Raw genomic sequence first — 24,325 nt, 5'->3', positions numbered from 1 at the left:
GAAATCTTAAGAAGGTTGAGTCACTATAGCTTCAGTTCACCGCTTCCAGCTACAGTGAGACAGCTAATGTGTTTATAAAGTGGAGTGAAGAACTGTTTCACGAAATGCACTTGTACAATTCACTACATTATTGATCTAAGAGTTTAGTTTCTCTTCTACTCATCACCTCTTAAAAAAGGTGTGGTAGGATTAATGAAGAAGTTAACCTGGACTTCTGAACCAGCCGATATTTCTCGGAGCAATCTCCAACATTTCTTTGTGAGCCTCAGGTTTTCTAACCTCGTGTAGAATTTGTCTCCACTGTTCTGGTATTGATGGTGCTACTGCCACACATATCTACCTAACATGCCACAGGACCCCCCTCCCCAGCAGCTGCAGAGTGGAGCTGGTCCTGTGTTGTGGGACACCAAAGCCGTCGTTCCAGCGCAGTACGCGCCGGAGGTTACGGTACGGCAAAGCCCACCCAGGCCCAGCTCTGCCACGCCGTCCACCACAGAAAGTACGGTTGGGATGTAGGTGGGGTTTTGAACGGCTCGGCGGCGGCCACAGTTGTTCACATGAGAAGGCTTAACCTGTGTCGGAGAACGGCAGCGTCCAGCTCCGGCTGAATCTCCTCCTCCTGCTCCTGAGAGGAGCGTCTGCACCTTGTTCAGAGACGCCATGTTGTGTCGCGCTCTGACGTTTCAGTAAACCGAGTTAACTAAACAACCACTGAGCACAAAGCGGCGTATGTCACCGCACGGAGAGTGCGGCGGAACCGCAGCTAAAAGGTGCAATGTACCTTTAAGAATGTAACAGACATCGTCAACACGAGTGTTTGACATGAAGGAGTGTACAGCAGTGGAGGACTTCACACAATGTATGAAAGGAACTTTTATTTCTGGATCGCTGTCACTGTCAGATATGAAAAAGTATCTAGATATGCTTTTAAACAAATGAAACACTGGCAGATTGAGGTTTGATCGACTTGTGTATGTCACTGTCGGTTAACTGAGACATACATACAAAGAATATTTTTGCTCTATAAAGCTGGTTCTGTTAGAATCCTGGAAAACAAGGAAAAATGTTGCATCATCCAAAGAGAGGAAAGAATAGACACAGTGCGTCATGTTAGATGTATAGTTCTCATCTGCACATTAGAAACTCTGAATGTCTCCCAGTGTTTTCCCTCCTGCAGCTTTCACTTCATCTTTGTGGGCCATTTTTCTGTTTGGCTCCTGAAATTCACTGCTGCAGCACACTGGACTTTCAAAGGTTTGACCCTAGAGGCCAGAGCACTGGTGTCACTGACCTCAGGTCGGACTCCACTGTCAAGATTTTCACAATCTTAGTCGAGTTTGAAATGTGGCCTTTAATTTACAATTCTCAAGTTGTAATGCTCATTAGTTGATTCAACCACGAACAAGTCAGTGTATGACAACTTATTTGAAGGTAATTACTACAAATCGTATTGAAAATGGCAGCAGACTCTCATCATGGATAGAACATAGCTGCAGGCTCTTTCCTTTAACATTTTTTAAATATGCTTAAACGTAAGGGTTTGTCAACATTCAAGGCTCCCAGCACCTAAATCTCACTCTGGATTAACCCCACCCCATTAACCTAAATCAGCTCAAATCTGTAAAGCTCCACTATTTCATGGCAATCAGTCACCAAATCTGTAAATTGGATCAATCATTCCTTCAAAATACTGAACCTGTTTAAAGCAAGTGCCAAAACTGAGTATGTATGTAACCAGGGGTGGACTGGGGCAAAAAATCAGCCCTGGCATTTTTGGCTCCAACTGGCCCACAAATTTGCATATATATATATATATATATATATATATATATATATATATATATATATATATCACTGGCCGTTTCATCAGATACACTTGTCCAATGTAATCCAGTCAAATAAATCAGCGCTGCCATTGATTCCACATTAACAAAGCTTTATCGTTTTCAGTTTTTCAGTTTCTATTAGAAACATTACGGTAATTACACGTGCCTCTGTTGACGTGGAAGTAGTTCTGAATTAGTGCATCTCCAGATTAAGATATTCCCACACCGACCCGTATTCCACCCGATGAAAGACAACCCCCGTGAGAACCACACGCGGCGGCGAATAAAAAAAAAACGCTTATTGACTGTTGTTAATGCACTTTTGCACCAACTGCAAAATCTTATCTTATGAAGTAGTGAGGTTTGTTTCTTCCAGCTCACCACAGCTTGTAAAACTGCAGTGACCATAAACTACATTTCCCACAATGCATTCTGATTCTATTAATTTTATAATACTAAAGATTTAAATCTGCAGTTTTGCTACAATCTGGTACATTTACAATTTGTGTACAATTTATATATGATTGTTATATTATATTACCTGTGAAGATTGCAGTAAATAAACATCAATGCAATTTTCAACAAGTAGAACTGAGAAATATAAACAATCCAAAATGTCCAGGAAGAGAAAACGTGATGCAGATGAAAGGATGTTTGATGAACGAAGGGAGGAGAAGACATGTTTGTGCTTCAAGGAGAGAAACAGTTTGTCTTTAGTGTTCTGAGGCGTGTCGGTTTCAAAGAGTAAAATATAAGTTCACATCTTGACACCGAGTACGGAGGGAAGTAGGACAGAGTTAGACTGAACAGAGCAACGAGCAGATATATATTTTATATCTATGCAAATTCATATGTAATATTTGTAATATGAGTAAGTAGTAAAGTCAGAGTTATTTAAAATTGTTGAGTAGTTACATTTATTTTACATTATATTTGTTTACATTTAGTTCCATGTATACTGTGTTACAGTTCCATTTGTCCCTTTGAGGACAGCCATGATGCTGACGTGTCCTCGGTGGACATGAGTTGGACACTCCTGCTCTCAGACTTCAATAATCCCCCGACTCCTGAGAATGTCAACCAAAACAGAAAGTGTGTCAGCTTTTAAAGAAAATAGAAATGATGGTGTAGCAGTTGTATATGACTGCATTAGATTACACAGGTGAACCACTGCAGTGGCTTGTGAGTGTTTATCTCCATATAAGGTAATGAATTAATTACTATATCTATACTAAAATATTTAAGACTTGTAGCATCAGCTTGCACTAGATCTGACAGGTCACTACAGAACTCAGTGACTCCCAGGCTGCACATGACGGAGCAACAGGCCTGTTTGACCTTTGACATTAATAAATAGTGACACATGAGGAATGTCTGCAAACAAAAACACCTTTTCTGTTTTTGACCTCAGTGTTTCTTTAAAATGTTGCTCTCTCAGATAACCTTACAAGTAGAGCTGCTTACAGATCTGTCATGCTGCTTTATTACTTACCCCACCCTCTAAAGGCTCTGCCTCCATCAGCTGTGGGGTCTGTTGTGCCTCTTGCTCCTGCTGCAGTAGCAGTCAGTTGCCTGAAGCCGGGAGGGGGGCGCCAGAGTCAAGCTGGGTCTGCGGCTCGGTTCTGTACTGATTGGTGCTCCGGCTGCAGATGCTAACGCTGCAGCACCTGCTGCTGCTGGAGCAGATAAAGTGGTCATGCTGGTGGAGCAGATAAAGTGGTCATGTTGCTGGTGGAGCAGATAAAGTGGTCATGTTGGTGCTGGTGGAGCAGATAAAGTGGTCATGTTGCTGGTGGAGCAGATAAAGTGGTCATGTTGCTGCTGGTGGAGCAGATAAAGTGGTCATGCTGGTGGAGCAGATAAAGTGGTCATGTTGGTGGTGGAGCAGATAAAGTGGTCATGTTGGTGGTGGAGCAGATAAAGTGGTCATGTTGGTGCTGGTGGAGCAGATAAAGTGGTCATGTTGCTGGTGGAGCAGATAAAGTGGTCATGTTGGTGCTGGTGGAGCAGATAAAGTGGTCATGTTGGTGGAGCAGATAAAGTGGTCATGTTGGTGCTGGTGGAGCAGATAAAGTGGTCATGTTGGTGGAGCAGATAAAGTGGTCATGTTGGTGCTGGTGGAGCAGATAAAGTGGTCATGTTGGTGCTGGTGGAGCAGATAAAGTGGTCATGTTGGTGCTGGTGGAGCAGATAAAGTGGTCATGTTGGTGCTGGTGGAGCAGATAAAGTGGTCATGTTGGTGCTTCCAGGGCTTTCATTTGTTTTAGTCGCTGCTTTTCTGCGCCTCCAGGTTGTTTTTTCGGTGGTTGTTTATCCATGTTGTTTTCTGTCTCCTCACCTGACCTCACCTGACCTCACCTGACCTCGGCTAACTTGTGGTGTGATTGAAGGTGACTCTTTTAGCCCCGCCCACCCAGCAACTGGGTGATTGACAAGCCCCTGACTGACAGAACCAATGGGCTGTGCTGTAACACCGTCAGCCCACAGTAGTGTGGGCCGATTGGCCAGACAATTATGTTAGGTGGGACCTGCTGACCAGCACACAGAGACTCCGGCCCACAGGGACTGTCTCCGGTGTGCCAGATGGCCAGTCCACCCCTGTGTGTAACTGAAATACCAATTTGATCATGAGGCACAAGTGGAGCCTCCTGGTCCACTGCTGCCACCTGCTGTTCTGACTGGTGACTGGAGGGAAAGGACGGGCACCGAGGGTCCAACCAGTCGCAATCATCCAAACTATAGTTCTTGAGTCAAACATTTGTCCAAAGATCCATTTCTGTTGGGGCTTTTGTGAAAATGATTTTCTCCCTTTAAATTCTAAATGAAACAGTCTGAAACGTGTCCACTGCTTCTACCATTCACTCTGACACAGGACGATCCAGCTGGTTAGAAATCAGACACCACATTTAATGTTTTATTGAGCTTTCCAGCGTTACAGGCCACCGACCCACTCAATATTGACAACACAACCTTCCCTTGATTTGCTTAGAAAAATATTTCATTCCGTTAACAGACTTCGCCAACCGTTTGTGCCTACAATACTGAAACCTCAGAGGAAAGACGAAACTAAATAAATAGAAACACTTTAAATAAACAGCGAGGCCTAGAGCTGGTTTGCAGTGTTGTAATGTCACAGCAGCAGCACAGCTTGAAGGAGTGACTTCCACTCTGTACCTGATGTTTACATTCCGTCAGCATTAGATCAGGATTGGGCTCCATCACGTGACACGGGTGGTGCTTACTGACGTCTTCTACAAACATTCATTATGAAGAAATAAGAAGCACCCTGATCAGTGTCGCTGTGTGTGATTATCATTTGGGAATTGTGCACAAGAGCTGTGCTGCAGCTCTGAATGTTCACGGAGAGGTCATCCCAGGTGTGACGACCCCTCAAAGTGAAGGTCATTTACTGTGTGAAGGTTTCCCTCAACTGGAAACCGCTGCAAGGTCAAACATTTACAGCTCAAGTCAAACATCAGGATCCAGTCAGAGGACCAAAACCAACCATGTGCTGGTGGTTCTGCTACCACGCGCTTTTCTTCAGGTAAAAACAACCTCTATAAATCAGGTATTTACTTTAGTACAGCTCACAGAGGCATGTGGAAACAGGAGAGTGGCCACGGTATGAAGAGTGTTCAACCCCAGGGCTTCTATTATAACAAACAAAAACAAGATAAACATTTAAAAACTGCAAAAAAGGAGGCATCTTCATCGGACTCTGGTTAACTTAGAAGTTAGAGTATGAGGAAAGTACTGCATGTCTATTTCTGAACCATTCGGTCATCTGTCTCACGCCTGGTGAGGAGACGGAGTGAGAGACTCTCATCCATCCCCAGCATGCATCTGTTCCCGAGCCTCTGGAGCCCAGCGTCTTCATCACTCTGAAAGAGAAGTTTACTGTTGAACTCTTCAGGACGAAGAGTCTGTCAACAACTCCGACTCCCCAGGAGACTGGTGTGGGCTGCAGGTGAAGCCTTCCTGGGAAGGTTATTCACTGCTGAGCCCTGGCAGAGAGCGCTCTGGAGCACAGACAGCAGAGGAACAGAGGCTTTCCAAGAGACGTGGGCAAGACACTCGGCACCGAGTCCATCACAGGTTTTAGTTGGAGACACATGGAGTGAAAACTAGGTGTCCAACTCCGGTCCTGGGGGGCCGCAGCCCTGCACGTTCTCCATGTCTCCCTCCTGATAGTTCATCACAAAGCCTGATTACGAGCTGCTCACTGCAATCAGCCTGTTGAAGCAGGGAGACGGGGGCAGGGCTGCGGCCCCCCAGGACCGGAGCTCCACACGTCTCTATAGCAACTTGACCAAATGTTTACACGTATTTACAGAGTGAACCTGAAAGTCCTGCGTCCATTTAGGATCCAGCTTCTGGCTTGATGAAGAGGGCGGACAAGGCAAAGGCCAGAAAAACAACCCCTCCGATGATTGTAACTATGGAGAAAGGGGGGGGGGGCACACACACCTTCATTTTAATGCAAACACAACGACAACACTAAGCCTGAAGAGGTTTTTAACTAGAAAACATCATCTGCTGCACAACTACGAACAAGATCAGGGTGTTCTGCATACATGAGGAATTTATATCTTGATTGACAATCAAACCACAATAATTGATCAATTTCTGGTTAAAAATATGTTCCAGCAGTAACAAATGTTTGCCGTTTCATTATTGTTACACATCAATTAAGCACAAAGTCATTCCTGTTCAAAATGAAAGGTTTAGGTTGGTTTTTCTCCCTGGAATCTGAATACATATGCCATCACATATTGTAATCATAATGTGCAAATCTCAGTATGATTGTTACTAAAACAGGAAAAAACTAAAAAAAAACAAACACAACAAGTGTTCTGCTGGCTATAAAAGTGAATTGTAGTTTTTCCCCAATAAAAAAGGCAATCCACAGATTTTCACAGTGAGCAACGGAAAGTGTGTGTACGATTCATAAGAACCATAAGAGGTCCATGTGCAATGCCTGAGGAGTCTGGTGAGGAGCTCAACTGTGACGACCCTGGTAGTAACTAATACACAGGGATTGTGAAAAAGAAAAGCTACATGTGTAACTGTGCAGACCACAGACAGCCTGGTATATAATACACTTAGTTTTAATTTCGACCAGGAATGCCAGACACTTCTAATGGGATTAATAAAGAACTAATAAAGAACTTCTAGTCCAACTGAACCTGAACATTTTGCATGCAGTCTGAGGACAACAATAATTTAGATGGTTTGTTGATCTTAAGTGACAATCATTTAATACGTTTTTTTTAAAATGTAAAAGCACATAAATCCCCCCCCACACACACACACACACACTATTATAAGCAAAGAAACAGTCACTGAAATCTATCTCACCTGTTCGGACAGATATTTTCTGGGCGATCATCCTCCCTCCTATCACAGCCAGTCCTGTACATAAACAGTGTCCAATTGTGCCGCCCACTGCAACTCCAAAGGGATCCTGTACGGCAAAAAAATGTTTTTATATATATGTCAGGGTCATTAAACACAGAAATCATGTAACAATGTACTGCACATTTACTGATACCACAAGTATACAGAATACATAATGCAAAACACTAACTGAACTGCAATAAATTCTGTTTCCAAGTACTGAGCATTCATAACCTGCAAAGCAAGAATGGTGAATATGACAGAACAGTGAGATTAATTCCTCATTCTAATGAACTGAAAGCCTTGTTTCATGCCTGCTGGCATCGGGACAAGGAATCTGACGTTTAAAAAAATGCTAAGCTGTTAACCAAGTGCTTCGCTTTAGAAATTCCTCAGGTGAGAACTTCATCAGCTCGTTTAGAGGAAACATTGGCAAAAAGAAAAGGCTACTGCCCATCACAGCTGGTGTGAATCAGGCAGCACGACCGAGTGCAAAGTGTTTGAAAGAACAAATATCACACCACCTAGTTAAAGCAAATTAAATAACTATCGCAGTACTCAATACAATTTGGGAAGGCTGTGGTTCAGCTGGTAGAGTGAGAGTGCTCGTCTTTCTCTGGGAGGGTTACAGCTTTGGTTCCACTGGTGGGGGGACTCGTCCGGGGGGGGGACTCGTCCGGGGGGGGGGGGACTCGTCCGGGGGGGGGACTCGTCCGGGGGGGGGACTCGTCCGGGGGGGGGGGACTCGTCCGGGGGGGGGGACTCGTCCGGGGGGGGGACTCGTCCAGAGTTTCACTTTGCTCTGCCAGTTTTCGAGCTGCTCACTCAGATTTAAGGTAAAGGTTTTCCTCCCAGGCACAGTGCAGAGCGGACGCCCGTCCTGCTCTCTCCATGTCGCCTCCTGGTGTTTACACTGAAGTTGTGCGGCTCCAATGTCATTGTTACAAGATAAAATCACGGTTTAGTAGCACAGTATCGTGTCCTGCTTGCAGGAAAGTAACAATCACATTACTATTTTTTGCAAAAGTAATCCCCTACTTTACTCATTCTTTGAAAAAGTATTAATCAGAGTACAGTAAGGCGTTACTGCCCATCAGTTTTCAACAGTAATCCGGATGCTGGATGTGGTGTTTAACTGGCATTTGAATTAGTGAATCAATCCTGAACATATCACCCCATCACACTTCTAATGACACCAGTGATAAAGGATCGTCTGTGGAGATTACTGGGTGAAATAAAAGTTTGTAAAATTTGGTCAAAATAATCCAACACATTGACAATCCTGTCACTTCAACGGTCACCGAACTCCCCTTGTTCATCCTGGTGGTTTAAAACATCAGAAAACAACACTGCCAATCAGATGCAGGGCCCTAGAATACATCAGGTTGTTAATCTAATAATCTTCTCCGTGTGAAAGAAGTGACTGTAAAATAGTTTTTATGACACCAAGTTGTAGCAAGTGGAACTAAAATATGTTGCATCCAAGTGTGAGAGAACAGGGGAAGTCCACGGCTGGTTCCCTTTCACTGAGTGACCGTATACTCCCAACGACAAAGATTTGAACAAGTGTTCCTGATGTTGTGGCCAATAAGAGCATTCTGCAAAGGATCCAAATGAACAAACCTCCCGGGCAGCCAGTATGATGGTGGTGAGCTGTGAGCGGTCGCCCCACTCTGCGAAGAAGGTGAGAGTGAAGGCTTGCATGAAGATGGGTGAGATGAAGCTGTGCCACTTTCTCTGTGGCAGCGTAGTTCCTGATCCGGCCTCCACATCTGGACTCCCATTCACCAATTTGGACCGCTGGAGCTGCACGACACAAACAAAGACCGTGAGATATAAAGCACAACTCCACAGGTACTCATTATAAATGTTAAGAACAAGGGTTCCAGATGTTAACCTCTATGTAAAATGAAGACATGCATTTTGTAATTTAGCACAGAAAGCTGTTTTCCAAAGGAGAGAGGTCACCGTGGAGATGTGGGTCCACCGCAGACCTACTCAGGTGCAGGAAGAAACAGTCTGAACACAATCTGGTCAAACTGGATCCATAAAGCCTGTTCCCCCTGATTGATCTGTATAAAGCTGGCATCTGCCACACATTTAACCAACAAACATTATTACAAAACATTAATTATATATATAAAAAAATTTATTTATTCATACAGTTTCATCAAATAATTTGTCTTAATATAATAGTTCTAAGATGTGTAAATGATTGAATAATAAATAAGTGGAAGCGAAACAAAATTCTACATTATTTATGGCGAAGGCTGGGATTTAATAAGTTATACTTCTTCCCACTCCTTTTCAGACATGCTTTCTGAATCTATTGTTCTGCTGTAATTATTCACTGTTTGTGTGGTGAAACGTCTTTGCTTCTCTGCTGTGCACCGATATTGGTTTTGAGCAAATCCGAAATGAAATAAATGAAATTAAATCGTATTGCATTTATCACAGCAACACTGAAATTCTTGTAACACAATATAATTGACAGCAGCTGTTCAGGAGCTTTATTCATCTCATTGTTGTCACATTAAATGTCAGTGTGAGCGAGCTTGATCTAGATAGAGATGATTTTATTGTCAAACTGTTTGTCCAGGACTTACAGAGGAAGCGAAGAGGCGTAGCAACTACACTTCTAAAAAAAAAAGAGCTCAAAACAGTATAAATTAAAGCCTTGATCGCTACTTGCTGGACTCCGACTGAGAAAGTCAGTCTGTTTATGTGTCCTGCTCTATCGATGTGTCGTACTGCCGTGAGCAGCCTTGCTCCTTTAATGACTTCTTGGAGCTAATAGCACTTTCCCACCGGCTCCTACTCTCCTTAATCAAGCCAAGTTAAGGCCTTTTACACGCCACTTCCTGTTTTTTAACGCTACACTTCCTGTTTTGTGGTGAAAGGTCCATTTTTGGCCATGATGGGGCCATTTTGATACGTTTAGCTCATCAATCTCTATTCTATCACCACGCCAACTTCCATGTCATTAGGAGTCGCCCCCCCCCCCCCCCCCCCCCCCGCCCCCGCAGACGATGTTCTAGAGAAAATTGAATTTAGTGCAAAATCTAATACCGATTTAAAAACTGCGGACTTCCTTTATACTGGACTTTTTGGTGCGTCTTGGGGTGTTACATATGTGTGCTGACTTTTGCAGCTCTCGGTGAATCAGGATCTGGGAGCTGAATCCTTCAAATTTTCCAGGTGGCGCCGTTGAGCCATTTCTGCGGTCACTTGTGTGATTCCCTCAAATGATCAAATTGTTCGCTGAGCCTGACGACTGTGCAAAGTGTCGCAAAACGTTATGTATGTTTAGGCCCTCAAAAAAGCATTTTCCCATTATCAAAAACGCATAATTATAATTATCTTCACCACTTTCAGAGTCCGAACAGGAGAACAGTACACGTACTGACGTTCTTAAAGTCCTCAGAGAAAACTGAGTGTGATGGGATTATTGTGTTGATCTGTTTACCAGCTCAGAACTCAGGCAGTATAAAACACCCACAGTGACAGGAGAGCGCCCCTGAATGGGCACAAAAACAATATTGAAAACAACCCACTTCCTGTCACCTGACACCCACAAATACCACAAGAGTAATACCGATGTTTAATCTGTTTAAGTACTTGCTTTTATGGAAATTTCTGTTTATGAGCAGCAATTGGAATAAAACGTTCTGATTATGTGGCGGTTGTATTTTTAATTCTCATATAGTAGTGTTGTCACAATAACAACATTTTGGTATTGATACCGATATCACCATGTAGTTCAATACTTTCCGATACTTTTCCAAATTAAAAGAAAACACAAAAAAGTCATTAGATCAGCCTGTCTTCAGGAGGACCAATGTCTTTAAATGGTTTGTTACTATGCAGTAATCTTTATACCATTAAATAACTAAAATAAAATATTTCCATATTATATTCTTTTATATTATATTTATAATACTAATATTTATAATAGCTTACATTTTTTTCCAGAGCTATTTTTTCATGGTATATAAGTTACTAGCTGTGGTTCTTTGAACTCCTTCTGCAGGTCTGGGTGTTTGTCCTTCAGGAGGTTAGCAGGTTAGTAGTGTAGCGGGTTAGTAGTGTAACAGGTTAGTAGTGTAGCAGGTTAGTAGTGTAACAGGTTAGCAGTGTAGCAGGTTAGCAGTGTAGCAGGTTAGTAGTGTAGCAGGTTAGTAGTGTAGCGGGTTAGTAGTGTAGCGGGTTAGTAGTAGTGTAGCAGGTTAGTAGTGTAGCAGGTTAGTAGTGTAGCAGGTTAGTAGTAGTGTAGCAGGTTAGTAGTGTAGCAGGTTAGTAGTGTAGCGGGTTAGTAGTGTAGCGGGTTAGTAGTGTAGCAGGTTAGTAGTGTAGCAGGTTAGTAGTGTAGCGGGTTAGTAGTGTAGCAGGTTAGTAGTGTAGCGGGTTAGTAGTGTAGCAGGTTAGTAGTGTAGCAGGTTAGTAGTGTAGCGGGTTAGTAGTGTAGCGGGTTAGTAGTGTAGCAGGTTAGTAGTGTAGCAGGTTAGTAGTGTAGCGGGTTAGTAGTGTAGCAGGTTAGTAGTGTTTCCACTCTGGACCAGACGTGTTCTCTAACACTGTTTACACAGTGGAGCTTCAGTGTTGATGGAGACACTGTGCTCTTTGGTTTTGAAGCCAAAGTTCTTCATATAATACTTCTAGTACCTGTTTTTTATACAAGTTATCTCTCTCTCTCTCATGGACGCAAGCGCCATGTCATTTACGCATACGCATCCACTATTATTTTCAAAGCACAAGCTCGGTTGGGAGAAGATTGTTTTGACTTTTATTTTGAAGTTGTGTAGGTCGAGTATGAAGCAATTATTCAGTTGCAGATCTCGGGTCGGAGAGTGGGAGCGCACACACACCCCGTCTGGGAGAAACCAGAGTGCAAAAGAAAAGAAAGTGGAGTGCTGCTTTCCACACCATTCCTAAAGACTGTTTTAAATGTTGTGAATAAACAAATATAACCAGCCAGGACACTCTGGCCGTTCATTCCAGGATAAAGTTGTTCTGCCATCAACCTGCTCTGATGGCAGAGCAAAAGAGAAGGAACTCAGCTACTCTGGATAATAACAACACTCTCAGCTTTCATGACACGCATTGATTGAAGACGTCTGATTTCGGTTGGCAACAGACGCCATGACCAAATTGTGCTGAAGCCCAACCTGTTGTCGGGGTGTGGCCCCCACCCAGAAGAAACAGGTTCCTGCGTGAGACGTTCAGGGTCCAGCGCTGCCCGTTGCGTCGGGCTCTCTTTACTTTCTTTGCTAGCTAAATGGTCAAACGTATCTTGCTGTCTTGAGACCCCTTTTATCAAAAGACTGGGAGGAACCAGTGGGCTTAAGGCCGGCTTCCAACACTGGCATACTCTGAACATGTACATCCACAGTACCATCTTCATGGTGGTCACTGCTGAAAGTACACATTTTGATTGATGGATCCTTTAAACTCTAGGGGGGGGGGGGGGGAGCGCCGACCTGCTGCTCCGCTTTCTGACTTGTTTGGATGTTTTGGACGATGGAAAGTGAGGAAAGCAGCGCTCCGCTTTCTTTTATTTTTCAATTTTCACTACTTGTGCAAAGCCCCCTGTCTGTGGGCCCAGTCCTGCCTCATTCACTGCATTTATTAGATTTTTGGCATTATCATTTGTGACTGGGATATTAGTACTGGGCCTCTTTATCGTCCATTCCTCCACTGCTTGTGTGCAGGCACTGACCTGCGCGAGATGAGTGCCTGTGTGACTCTGGTCGAGGCGGCGTGTCTGCAGCACCACACTTCTAATCTCCCAGTCTGATGTGATGAAGTGAGCGCTTATAGTTACGTTGTTATTGTTGCTCTGTTCCCCTGGACGTCCAACCGTCTGTCCTGAGCGCATCAGAGGATGCTCGGGATCGTTCATTCACAACTTTCACTGAGGTGATGTCGCTTCAGATGCGTGGCCATGCTCGATGTGTTTCCACCGTCATATGACTTTCTTGTACCACAGTGCCGACACACCGTCACGGTTTTATCCACTAACTTCTTTCCTTCATTAAATTTGACACGGAAGCCAAAATGTTCCCATACGGGGGATTTAAACGAGATGGGGCGTTCAAGTTCCTCCGTTCCGCCACTCGCCATGACCACGCTGTGTGGACTGAACCTGCGCAAAACCTTTTTTTCCATAAATCAATCCGTGAATCATGTGTGTGTCGAACCGAAGATATTGATCCGAACGGATCACTGATCAATGATGATTCGTTGCACCACTATAAAAGAATATAATGTGAAAATACTTTATTTTAGCCATTAAAGAGTACTGCATAGTAACATCCCATTTAAAGACATTGGTCCTACTTATAGCAGGCTGGATCTAATGACATTTTTTGCGTTCTCTTTTTATTTTGAAAGGTATCGGAAGTATCGAACGTCATGGTGGTATCGGTATCGATACCAACACAAGTGTAGACGTATTCATAGTTTCATCAGAAATAAATAATTCCTCCTTAAGTGTGCATTTATCACACATTTTCCTCTTTAGAAAGCCTGTGTCACATTAAGACTGGCTCCACAAATAATTACACACACTTATTGTTCACTCCAGGGCTTTTGGTGGGTTCTATAGAGAAGTATAAAAGGCTGATCACACATTTGACATTGCATTGGGGCTTCATCACTTGAAGTAGACTGACCTCCTCGTCCTTCTTCTTGATCTCTGCCTGAACCTCCTCCAGCTCCTCCTGCCCTTCATCTGGACTCATCTTCAGGCCCTCCCTCAGCATGCGCACCCCGAAGATTGCAAACAAGGCCGTGGACACATAGTAGGTGTAGATCCTGGGGATGATGGTGGTGGCATAGCCAAAGAGCACTGAGGACAGGAGGCAACACAACACAACACTCATTATCACTCCGTCGATGATGAAAACCAACTTTGCATTACAGGGACGAGCATGCACCGAGAAATCCACTTTCACCAACCAGAGAGACAAGTCATGAATCCCAAGGCGAGCATCGCCCCCGCCAGGACCGTCAGGCGATTGTATCGCATGGCCATGATGGCCGCGAAGAAAAACGTCTTGTCTCCCAACTCAGACACGATGATGACAGAGATCGAAGCCACGAAGGCGTGTATGAAGCCCAGGTTGCCTCTGGTGGAGCCATCCTCCGACAGGACGGGGCCTACGGGATGCGGGCTCGACGCTTTCTGTGGGAGAGTCAGCCCGGTTAGCTTAGCGACCCCACGCTTCATGGCAGCAGGCAACAAAACAATAAGACAGGCGGCGCGGCTGGCGGCAGCATTGTGTCAGCTCCACGTCTCCGCGCGTGCAGGATAAATGTTTCGTTCAGAGACCATCAAGTAACTTAAGGCGACATCCGGAAGAGCAGCTCAGTTAGCATCTACAGGCTAGTACTGCTTCAACACACCGGCGACAAACAACCTCCAGAGCAACTAAAACCCTCCGAGTGGAGACATGGCGGTGGAAGCGTTTACCTCTGCCAATGGCTGCTTCTCCACGGGTTTCTGCTCCTCTTGGATCGCAGCGGCTCCGACCGACAATAACACGACCGCGGCAAGCGAAATCAACAAGCTCCTGTCAGCCCCACCGCCTCCTCGGCCCGACAGGAGAGGCATTATTACTGCGGGGGAAACGGACCGAAAGACGAGCTGCGGAAACTTTTAATCCCCGTGAGTCAGTTCATATCAGAAGAACCGGAGCGGACTAACTTCATGTTAGCTTGAAGCTTCCTTCAATCGGGGCTCCTCGCTGAAACACGTCACGAACACCGCGGACATCCTTGTTCGTCTTCCTCTTCTTTTGGGTGTTATGCCAGTTTCAAAGGAGCATTACCGCCACCTACTGGGCTGGAGTTGGAACCAGATCAGGCAGTCACAGTCTCTAGAGTTTATCCTAAATCCTTCCTATTAATTTTGTTCTCTGTAGTACTGAAGAGTTTTAGGGCCACTGAAGAAAAAAAAAAATTTGGAGGCTAAAAAAAAACAAAAACCTTCGTGGCTTCAGAAAAAGTCGAAAATCAAAGTCGAGATTTTTTTTTTCACAGAGAGGCTTTCTGTCCATCCCTCATCGTCTGTCCATCCCTCATCGTCTGTCCATCCCTCATCGTCTGTCCATCCCTCATCGTCTGTCCATCCCTCATCATCTGTCCATCCCTCATCATCTGTCCATCCCTCATCATCTGTCCATCCCTCATCATCTGTCCATCCCTCATCATCTGTCCGTCCCTCATCATTTGCCCGTAGATGTGAATTCACATTAAATCCCTTAATTCTGACTATATCGGGTTGCTTACTGCTGATGGACGTGATTTTACACAGGATTTCCTTGATTAATAAGAACATTTAAATAAGCAGCCCGGGATCCGTGTCTTTGTCCTTCGTACTCGACGAACTTCCACGACGGAACCAGGCAGCAGCTGCTCTGTCTCTTCTGGTCCTGATACTGATGATAACTGTTCCTCTACAGAACCAGGCAGCAGCTGCTCTGTCTCTTCTGGTCCTGATACTGATGATAACTGTGTTCCTCTACAGAACCAGGCAGCAGCTGCTCTGTCTCTTCTGGTCCTGATACTGATGATAACTGTTCCTCTACAGAACCAGGCAGCAGCTGCTCTGTCTCTTCTGGTCCTGATACTGATGATAACTGTGTTCCTCTACAGAACCAGGCAGCAGCTGCTCTGTCTCTTCTGGTCCTGATACTGATGATAACTGTGTTCCTCTACAGAACCAGGCAGCAGCTGCTCTGTCTCTTCTAGTCCTGATACTGATGATAACTGTTCCTCTACAGAACCAGGCAGCAGCTGCTCTGTCTCTTCTGGTCCTGATACTGACGATAACTGTGTTCCTCTACAGAACCAGGCAGCAGCTGCTCTGTCTCTTCTGGTCCTGATACTGATGATAACTGTGTTCCTCTACAGAACCAGGCAGCAGCTGCTCTGTCTCTTCTGGTCCTGATACTGATGATAACTGCACCGTGTTTATGAGCTCCATTCTGTCCTGAAGCATCTTTCCATCACTTCATTAAACCGCCTGATGCACCAGGAGAAGCAGTCACACCGCTGGCCTGTGGAGGGACAGACTTTTTTTTCCACCGTGAAAAAAAAAATCTCGACTTTGATTTTCGACTTTTTCTGAAGCCACGAAGGTTTCTTTTTTTTAGCCTTCGAATTTTTTTTTTCTTCAGTGGCCCTAAAACTCTTCCGTACTGTAGAAACCTAAATATACTCCTAAATATACTCCTCACTATCTCCTTATCTTCTGCTCTATTTAATTAAACTAAATACACCCTTTGTTTTCTTAGCTGCTTCCTTTAATGCTCTCCTCTCCTCCTCATATTTTTTACATTCCATCAGGACACGCTGTCGTGTCTCAAACATCCCACACTGTTCACATTTCCCATCTTTATGTTTTCCTATCTTATTAAGTGTCCCATTTAATCCAGTACGCCCAATCCTTAATCGTGTCATTGCCGTCTCTTCCATCCGGTTTCTTCCCGTCCTTCTACCCTCCCCAACCTGTTCCTCTACTGCAAAAAGATCTCTACCCGTTTCCTGAGATTCCCAGTACTCTTGCCACCTTCTTAGTAAATGTTTCTTAATCACTGTTCTCCCCTCTGCTTTGCTCAACTGAACTGGAGGTTCTATTATTTGTCATTTAAGAGATTGTTTAGTCAATATGTCTCCATTCTCATTTCCCTCAATTCCAACATGAGCTGGAACCAGACAACCTCACATTCCATCTGTTTTCTGCATTTCATATATTAAACTGTGTATTTTAAAAATCAACTCCAGTTTGCATGATTCCATTGTTAATATGTTTGTGAGGGCTGCCCAGCTATCTGATGCTACCACTGCCTTACTTATTTCATATTCTGTTATATATTCCAGTGCCATTACTGTTGCTATCAACTCCACCGCATACACTGATAGACGGTCTGTACATCTTTTCCTCATGTTTATTTCCCTGCCAGGAATATATACTGCTGCTCCACACCGACCTATTTGAGGGTCTTTTGATCCATCTGTAAAAACCAGCGTCTCATTTATGTATTTATCTAAATATTTCAGTGCTATATACTTCGCTTGATCCTGTTTCTCTATTCTCTTAATCTGATTTTGGATTTCAAAATCTACCACTGGCATTTTAAATAACCAGGGAGGGATATTTGCTCGTGTGACTGTATTACTAAAACTAATCTGTCCTGAACCTGCCTGCTCCGCCATCACATTCCCAGTACAGCCAGAGCCGTTTACATCTACGTGTTCATACTCCCAACAGTCTCTTAATATATTTATGACTGGGTGAGATATTCCATGTCCCCTGATATTCATCCAATAGGCCAACAAGAGTTTCAATCTCCTTAATCTTAATGGTTGTTCACCCATTTCAACTTGTATTGTTGCAACTGGAGAGGTTTTAGACGCTCCACTATTCTGTCCTTATGCTTGTTGAACATCTAATCTTTTAAGAGGTGTTTCTGCTGCTGACATGGAGGCTGGACTCCCATAACCTACTGTTGCTCTCATCATAGCCTGGTAGATGTTAAAGAGTGCTGCTCGATGCTCCCCAGTCTCTTCCTGAAAGGCATCGCAATAGATTATTCACTTTTTTACATTTTTCTGTCATTTTATCAATATGATGTTTCCATGTTCTTTTCTCATCTCATGCTCAGAAATCTCAAGACTCAAACCCGTTCAACTTCTCCCCCATACAGTTTCAATGTTATGTCCTTATGTCTTCCATAAAAACACATTGTTTGAGTCATACCCACAGGAAATCTGACCCCCCCAGATCTCTGCCCACTGCTCCACATTCTCAATTGCCCCCTGTAGATTTTTCTGTAAATATTTAATATCAGTAGGGTGCGGTGGTGTTTCAGTCAGGCCCAGCAGTAACAAAATACACCCCCCCCCCCCCCCACCCCCCGCCGAAAAAAGTATTATTGTCTATGCCGATACAGCCAATGCAACAGCTTCACATTATGTCCTACAGTAAAAACACAATCCGAATCCACTGTAAAGCCACTATTATACATCAGTACTTTATCAATACCAACATGATCAACAACCACAACACATCAAGACACCACTGAGCACCATCGCCATCACATCATCTTAAAGTGGTTCCCACAAGTTTGCATGGCGTCGACAGAAAAGCCTTTCAAGAAAGTATTTCTGCCGGACACCTACAGTATCTTCTACTATGGAACAGGGAATCATCACCTTAATCCCAAAGCCCAATAAGGATAAAGATGGGTTTAAACAATATGGTTGATGAATGCCAATCAGCCTTTGTAAAAGGCAGAAATATTAATAACCGCACAAGGCTGATTCTTGATAGGTTAGATTATAGAGATTATATTGAAACGGACAGTCTGGTGTTATTTATAGACTTTTTCAAGGCATTTGACACTGTTGAACATCCTTTTTTGTTAAAAACACTTCACTTCTTAGGCTTTGGAAAACATTTCTGCAACATTATTGAGAAGTTATATACTGTCATCACGAGTAGAGTCTCTGTGAATCCTGGTCTGACTCCTTGATTGAAGGTACTACGTGGAATTCGACAGGGATGTCCCATCTCCCCCGAAACTCTTCATCCTGGCAACACAATTATAAACACTTCTGATCAATAACTCCAGTGATATACAGGGAATTATAATTTTTAACAAAGAGTTTAAGATTAGCCAATTTGCGGACGACACCTGTCTGTTTTTAAAGGATCAATCAATGGTGAATCAAACACTCGTACCATTTCATTATCTTCTAAAGCATCTGGATTGTCTCTTAATATCAAACAATGTGAACTACTCCCTATACACATTTGTTCTGATTCCTCTATTGCCTCAGTTAGAGTTGAAACTAAAGTCAAGTATTTAGGATTATTGATTTCTAACAATATAGCAGAGAGTGAAGACACTAACATTACAAATCACATAGCAGAGATGAAGAACTCACTAAGCCATTGGCTAACTAAAGACCTAACTATCTTTGGTAGAATCATTCTTTCTAAAGCAGAAGGGATCTTCATATTGATTTACCCCTGTCATTCATTATACATTTCCACATTAAACATTAATAAAGCTAACTCTGTTATTTATCAGTTCTCATGGAGGAATAAAACACTAGAACTACGATAGTGGTGGTATAAAAGCCCCAGATCTTGATTGGCTCCTTTAGACTGAACTGGGTCAAATCTTGTCTTTCCCAACCAAACTCTATGTGGTTTCACATTCCAAGATCTTTATTTAAGCAAATAAGAGGCTTGGATTTTGTTTTGAAATGTGATTTTGACGTGAACAGAATTCCTACAAAGTTGTCCGATTTCCATAAACATGCTCTTCTTTTTTCCAAAATGGTAATTCCCCTCAATTTTCCCCCTCACAAATCAACTATATAGAACAACAGAGTCATAACTATTGGCAGAAAATCATTTTTTATTGATAACTGGTTTAAACAAAACATTTTTTTGTGACCGACTTGATGGAAGATAATGGCTCTTTTTTAAGTCATGCAGACTTCAGTGGAAAATATCATTTAAATTGCTCTGAAAGAGAATTTAATAACATATGTATATCAATAGCTTCACCATTAATCCAATTGATACGTAACTACCTATTATACAACAAATCGGTGAAGAATGTAATTTATTGGACAAAAACTGTAATGGTAAATTTTTTAGCTAAATATAATATCGAAATATACTAAGTGGCCTATTTTACCTGAGGTTAAGGAAACACATTTCAAAATCTTAAATAATATATATCCTGTTTCAAATTTCCTTAAAAACAGATTTATTTTTGAGGTGGAGTTATGCTCATTTTGTAATATGGTAGACTAAAGTATAGAACATTTATTTTTTCTGTGCCCTGCTTCTCAATCCTTTTGGTCAATTATTAAAAACTGGATTTCATTAAAACTAACTGATGTTCCAACATTTGAAATACAACATATAATTTACTACATGGATGATTTGGATTCTTCCATTTTTGATGTTATTAATATCATTTTACTACTGGGAAAACATCGTATTCACTGTGCCAAATGGAGAAAGTGTCATGCTTCAACCTAATTTGGTCCGTTGGCACCATCTGGTGGCCTCCCTGCCTCATTGGCCTGACCTCTCACCTCCAATCACCTCAACTGCTTCCAGTTACAGGGAGTGGCCTCCCCACCGGGTATTACTCACACCTCTACATAAACACCGGGTGACCACTAATCGACGCCAAACCCTAAACCTACCTCATTCTGACCCTCCTCGTCGCTGGAGTCCCCTCTACCTCCTGCCCGACTGGAACTACGATCCCCTCTACTCTTCCCACTCTTCAGCCGATCCTCCCCACTCCTGTGCCAGACTCCTCCGTCCGTCCTCTTTGGCTGCGATTCGTTGGCGTTAGTCCTCTATGTTTCATGCGGTTAGTTTAGCCCCCCCAGTCTGCTTAGTTTTTACTTTTCCAGTAGCTTTTCCGTCAGGAGTTTCCTGATCGTTTTCTGTTTAACTGATAGTATTAGTTTTTGCCTTGGTTGCTTATTTCACCTTTAGTTGCGCCGCCATCCCGCCAGGGGCTCTGGTAGTTTTTGTTGACTCCGCTTCTTCTTTTTGTTCAAATAAATCAGTGGACTGAATTTTGCTGTCTGCGCTTGAGCCTCAGTTCCGTCCCATGACAGAAAGTCTTTTTCCGGATTTATAAATGATTTCAAACTTCTTTTTTCGGCCCTGAGGAAACTTAGGAATTGTAAATTTGGCCAGAAGTTATGTTGGGACTTTGCCAATAATTTGTTGTTTTGATTTGTGTGTGTGTCCACGTGTATGTTTTTTATTTCGTTGCTGTATTTGACCTTGATCTCCTCTGTGCCTTTGCTCCGTTTAATAGTTTTATTTCCATTGTTTCCAATTTTTGTATGAATAGCTCGTTTATGAGCTCTGGATGCACCTTATTTGAAATTTTGCAATACTTTTGTCCTTATTTTCCTTATTCCTTATTCCTATCGTATCTAATTTACAACCTATATTTGAAAGATAATCTGAAACCCTTTATTTTCTTCTACCCTTCTTAATTACAATTATTACGTCTGTTTTTGGGTGAGTGCAGATGTGTGTCTATATGCATTTAAAAGACAATTTAATGAAGCCACTTTTCGCTGGCAGTGTCTACCTCTTGGGATTTTGATGCCAGTTCATATAGTGCTATTACTTGTATTATTGAGGGATAGATTGCTTTGATTTTTGTTCTATATTAGCGATTTTAGGCTAAGACAGAACGTCAGACGGGAAGCTTTATTTTTATTTGCAAAAAAGACTGACTTTTCCTTTTTTCAAGAGACACATTCCGTTAAGAATGGAGCTCAGTTGTGGAAAGCACAGTGGGGGGGGGGGGGGGGGGGACTTTAACATTGCTCTGGATTAGGGCTGAACGATTTTGGAAAATAATGTAATTGTGATTTCTTTCCTCAATTTTGCGATTGCGATTTAATATGCGATTATTTTTCAAGGTCCTCTTCTCAAGTATTTTTCAACAAACACAAGCAATAAATCAATGTGTATAATAATAAACAATATCAGATTTATTATACATAAATGGTTCTTTCTTATAGGCGAGGCTCATGTTAAGATAAAGTCTTAAGCATCTATTCATATGAAAGACGGTTTATTTATCTTCTACTTCAATTACAGTTGTAAACTTACTAAATACTGAAGCACCGATCCACATTTTTTTCACTTCCGATTCGATCTCAATACTTAAATTTGTATATCTGCTGATACTATTCTGACACCAGAGCTGTTTGCTTTATTATTGTTGTTATCATTATTGTTGACTTTATATGAGACTGTAATAAACTCCTCTCTACAGTAAAGTATGAAATGTACTAATGTATACATATATTCTGTCAAAAGACAACTTGAGGTTAGTATCAGGTCAGAAAGAGAAGCAGTACAAAGTATTTTTGTTCCATTTGGACAATGTGGGGGTCTGCGTGACGTCATCAGCTCATAATAAACTAGTTCTATCTTTAAAACCTCAGAATCACTTTATTAATCTCTGGAGAAATTATTTAGCAAGGCAGCACAAACACAATGTTTCCAGCTCTAACGCAGCTCCAACCATTGGGACTATTTTCAGGGAGTTTAGCGTGGAGGAGGACACAGCTTCAGGGAGGTGTGAATCACCTGCTGACAGCCTGGAGGAGCTGCTGTTCATTGTTTGATGCTGCGGTCAGTGTTGTTCTCCTCGTCGAGCTGGAGTTTTAAGATGGTGACGTCTGTTGACAAAGCGACCGCCTCGCTGTACAACTGCTTTGCTAACATCCACGTTGCTGCGTTGCTTTGCTAACATCCACGTTGCTGCGTTGCTTTGTGGTGTTTTGAGTGTAAAATCCCTCCAAACAGCAACATGTTGCCATGAAAAGTTGGATAGCACAGTGCTACTTCCCTAGCCTGCTCGCTGGCTGCAAACTGTGGACTGGATTTCCTGACTCATTCCTCCTGGTCTCATTGAGACCCGCCTCCCTTCAGGAAATCCAGTCCACAGTTTGCAGCCAGCGAGCAGAGCAGCAGCAGGGAAACACTGTGGATCATTTCAGTACCATGAAGCAGACCAGGATCATGGATCAGGAACCTCTGCAGGTTGGATCGGAAATGTCTGATCCGTGAATTACGTTGATATCAGAACCCGATACCGATACTGGATCAGATCCATCCCTAAACACCACTAGCCCGTTCGGGCAAGGTGGGCAGATGACACACGCAGGACGCGCCAGTCGTCACGTGACCAGATCACGTGAGCAGTCAAATCGCCCTTGTGATTAGAAAATCCCGTTTTATCATATCGTGACATTATCGCAAATGCAATTAATTGTTCAGCGCTACTCTGGATGGTCTTTAAGATAGATGGCCTCCCCGAACCAATCACTATATGACCTCTCATTTGATCCAATCTATGCAAAAATTCAATATGATTGATATTTGGAGAGAAAAAAATCCTAATGCAAGTTCATATACATGGAGCAATAAAACACACATGCACAGACTTCTGGTTGGTTTCCAAGTGTTTGATAGTAATGCCATCATGTTAATATCCTGACGACTCCTGTAAAAGACCACAAAACAATCTCAATACAAATCTCTGTGAATCCTAGTAGTCACCTTAGAAGTTCATACTGGAAACTGAACAGCTCCATTCTAAAACATGACAACGTGTGTACAATTGTTATGTCATTAACTGATCGCTACTGGCATTAGTCTTTAACAGAAAATCATTTCTGCAGTAATTGGGAACTGTTCAAATTCGAACTATTAAAATTTTTACGAACATATGATAGTTCGATCACCAAAGCTAAAAAAGATGAAGAAGAAAATCTAATTTCAGAAATAACATCAACATCTTATTTCCTTCAACTTGAAAAACGTGATTCTAAAATGAAAACAATACAAAGACTAAACAGTGATGGAGATATCACTGATGAGCACCAAAAAATACTAAATACTGTTCAGACTTTTACACCAAACTATATGAATCAAATGCAAGGAAGAGCTGACTCATCAGTTTCTGGGCTCTCTCACAGAAACTAAATGAATTGACAGTGATTTAAAAGAACGTTGCTACAAACCACTTCCACTACAGGAAGTTCTATCTGCTATTGAACATCTCAAGTCCAATGAGTCTCCAGGTACAGATGGTCTAAACTCTGAGTTTGATCAAACCTTCTCCAAACAGCTGGCAGCCTTCCTCCTTGCTCTTTCCCTGGAATGTATAGATAATGAATCACTGCCCCTCACCCTCACCCAAGACCTTAGAACTCTGAGACCAAAACCCCAAAAAGATTTACTTCTCATTGACACCTGGCGTCCAATCTGCTGACTCAACAAGGATTATCTAATATTTGCTCTGGTATTTGCTCACAGGATCAAACCAGCTTTGGACCAAATAATTGATGAAACTCAATCTTTCTTCATGAGAAACAGACATATCTCTAATAATACCAGACTAGTACGAGATTTAATCGACTACTCAGACTTATACTCTGATGAAAGTTTCATCCTTTTTCTGGACTTCTATAAGGCCTTTGACACAATTGAGCATCAATGTAGTTTCCATACTTAGAACAGT

General features: G+C 42.7%; 1 protein-coding gene across 5 annotated transcripts; it reads right to left on the bottom strand.

Annotated features, from left to right (window-relative positions):
* Positions 1-4,703: 4,703 nt before the first annotated feature.
* On the bottom strand, positions 4,704-15,015 carry tmem165 (transmembrane protein 165). Of its 5 annotated transcripts, none has more exons than XM_080474251.1 (7): positions 14,695-15,012; positions 14,181-14,406; positions 13,895-14,070; positions 8,847-9,029; positions 7,185-7,290; positions 6,167-6,262; positions 4,704-5,970 (listed from the first exon to the last, which is right to left on the bottom strand). In XM_080474251.1, exons 1-6 carry the CDS (start codon positions 14,833-14,835, stop codon positions 6,186-6,188), a joined length of 909 nt encoding a protein of 302 aa, XP_080330377.1. In that variant the 5' UTR covers positions 14,836-15,012; the 3' UTR covers positions 4,704-5,970; positions 6,167-6,185. The 5 variants fall into 5 exon arrangements, 3 of the variants coding, with proteins under 3 accessions (XP_080330377.1, XP_080330376.1, XP_080330375.1); XR_013935759.1 differs by having other exon boundaries at positions 4,709-5,970; positions 6,118-6,262; positions 14,695-15,015; XM_080474250.1 differs by having other exon boundaries at positions 4,711-5,707; positions 6,158-6,262.
* Positions 15,016-24,325: the final 9,310 nt, after the last annotated feature.

The sequence above is a fragment of the Lipophrys pholis genome (genome assembly GCF_963383615.2).
Source record: "Lipophrys pholis genome assembly, chromosome: 10".
NCBI lineage: Eukaryota > Metazoa > Chordata > Actinopteri > Blenniiformes > Blenniidae > Lipophrys > Lipophrys pholis.
This window is presented reverse-complemented; position numbering and strand designations above follow the sequence as displayed.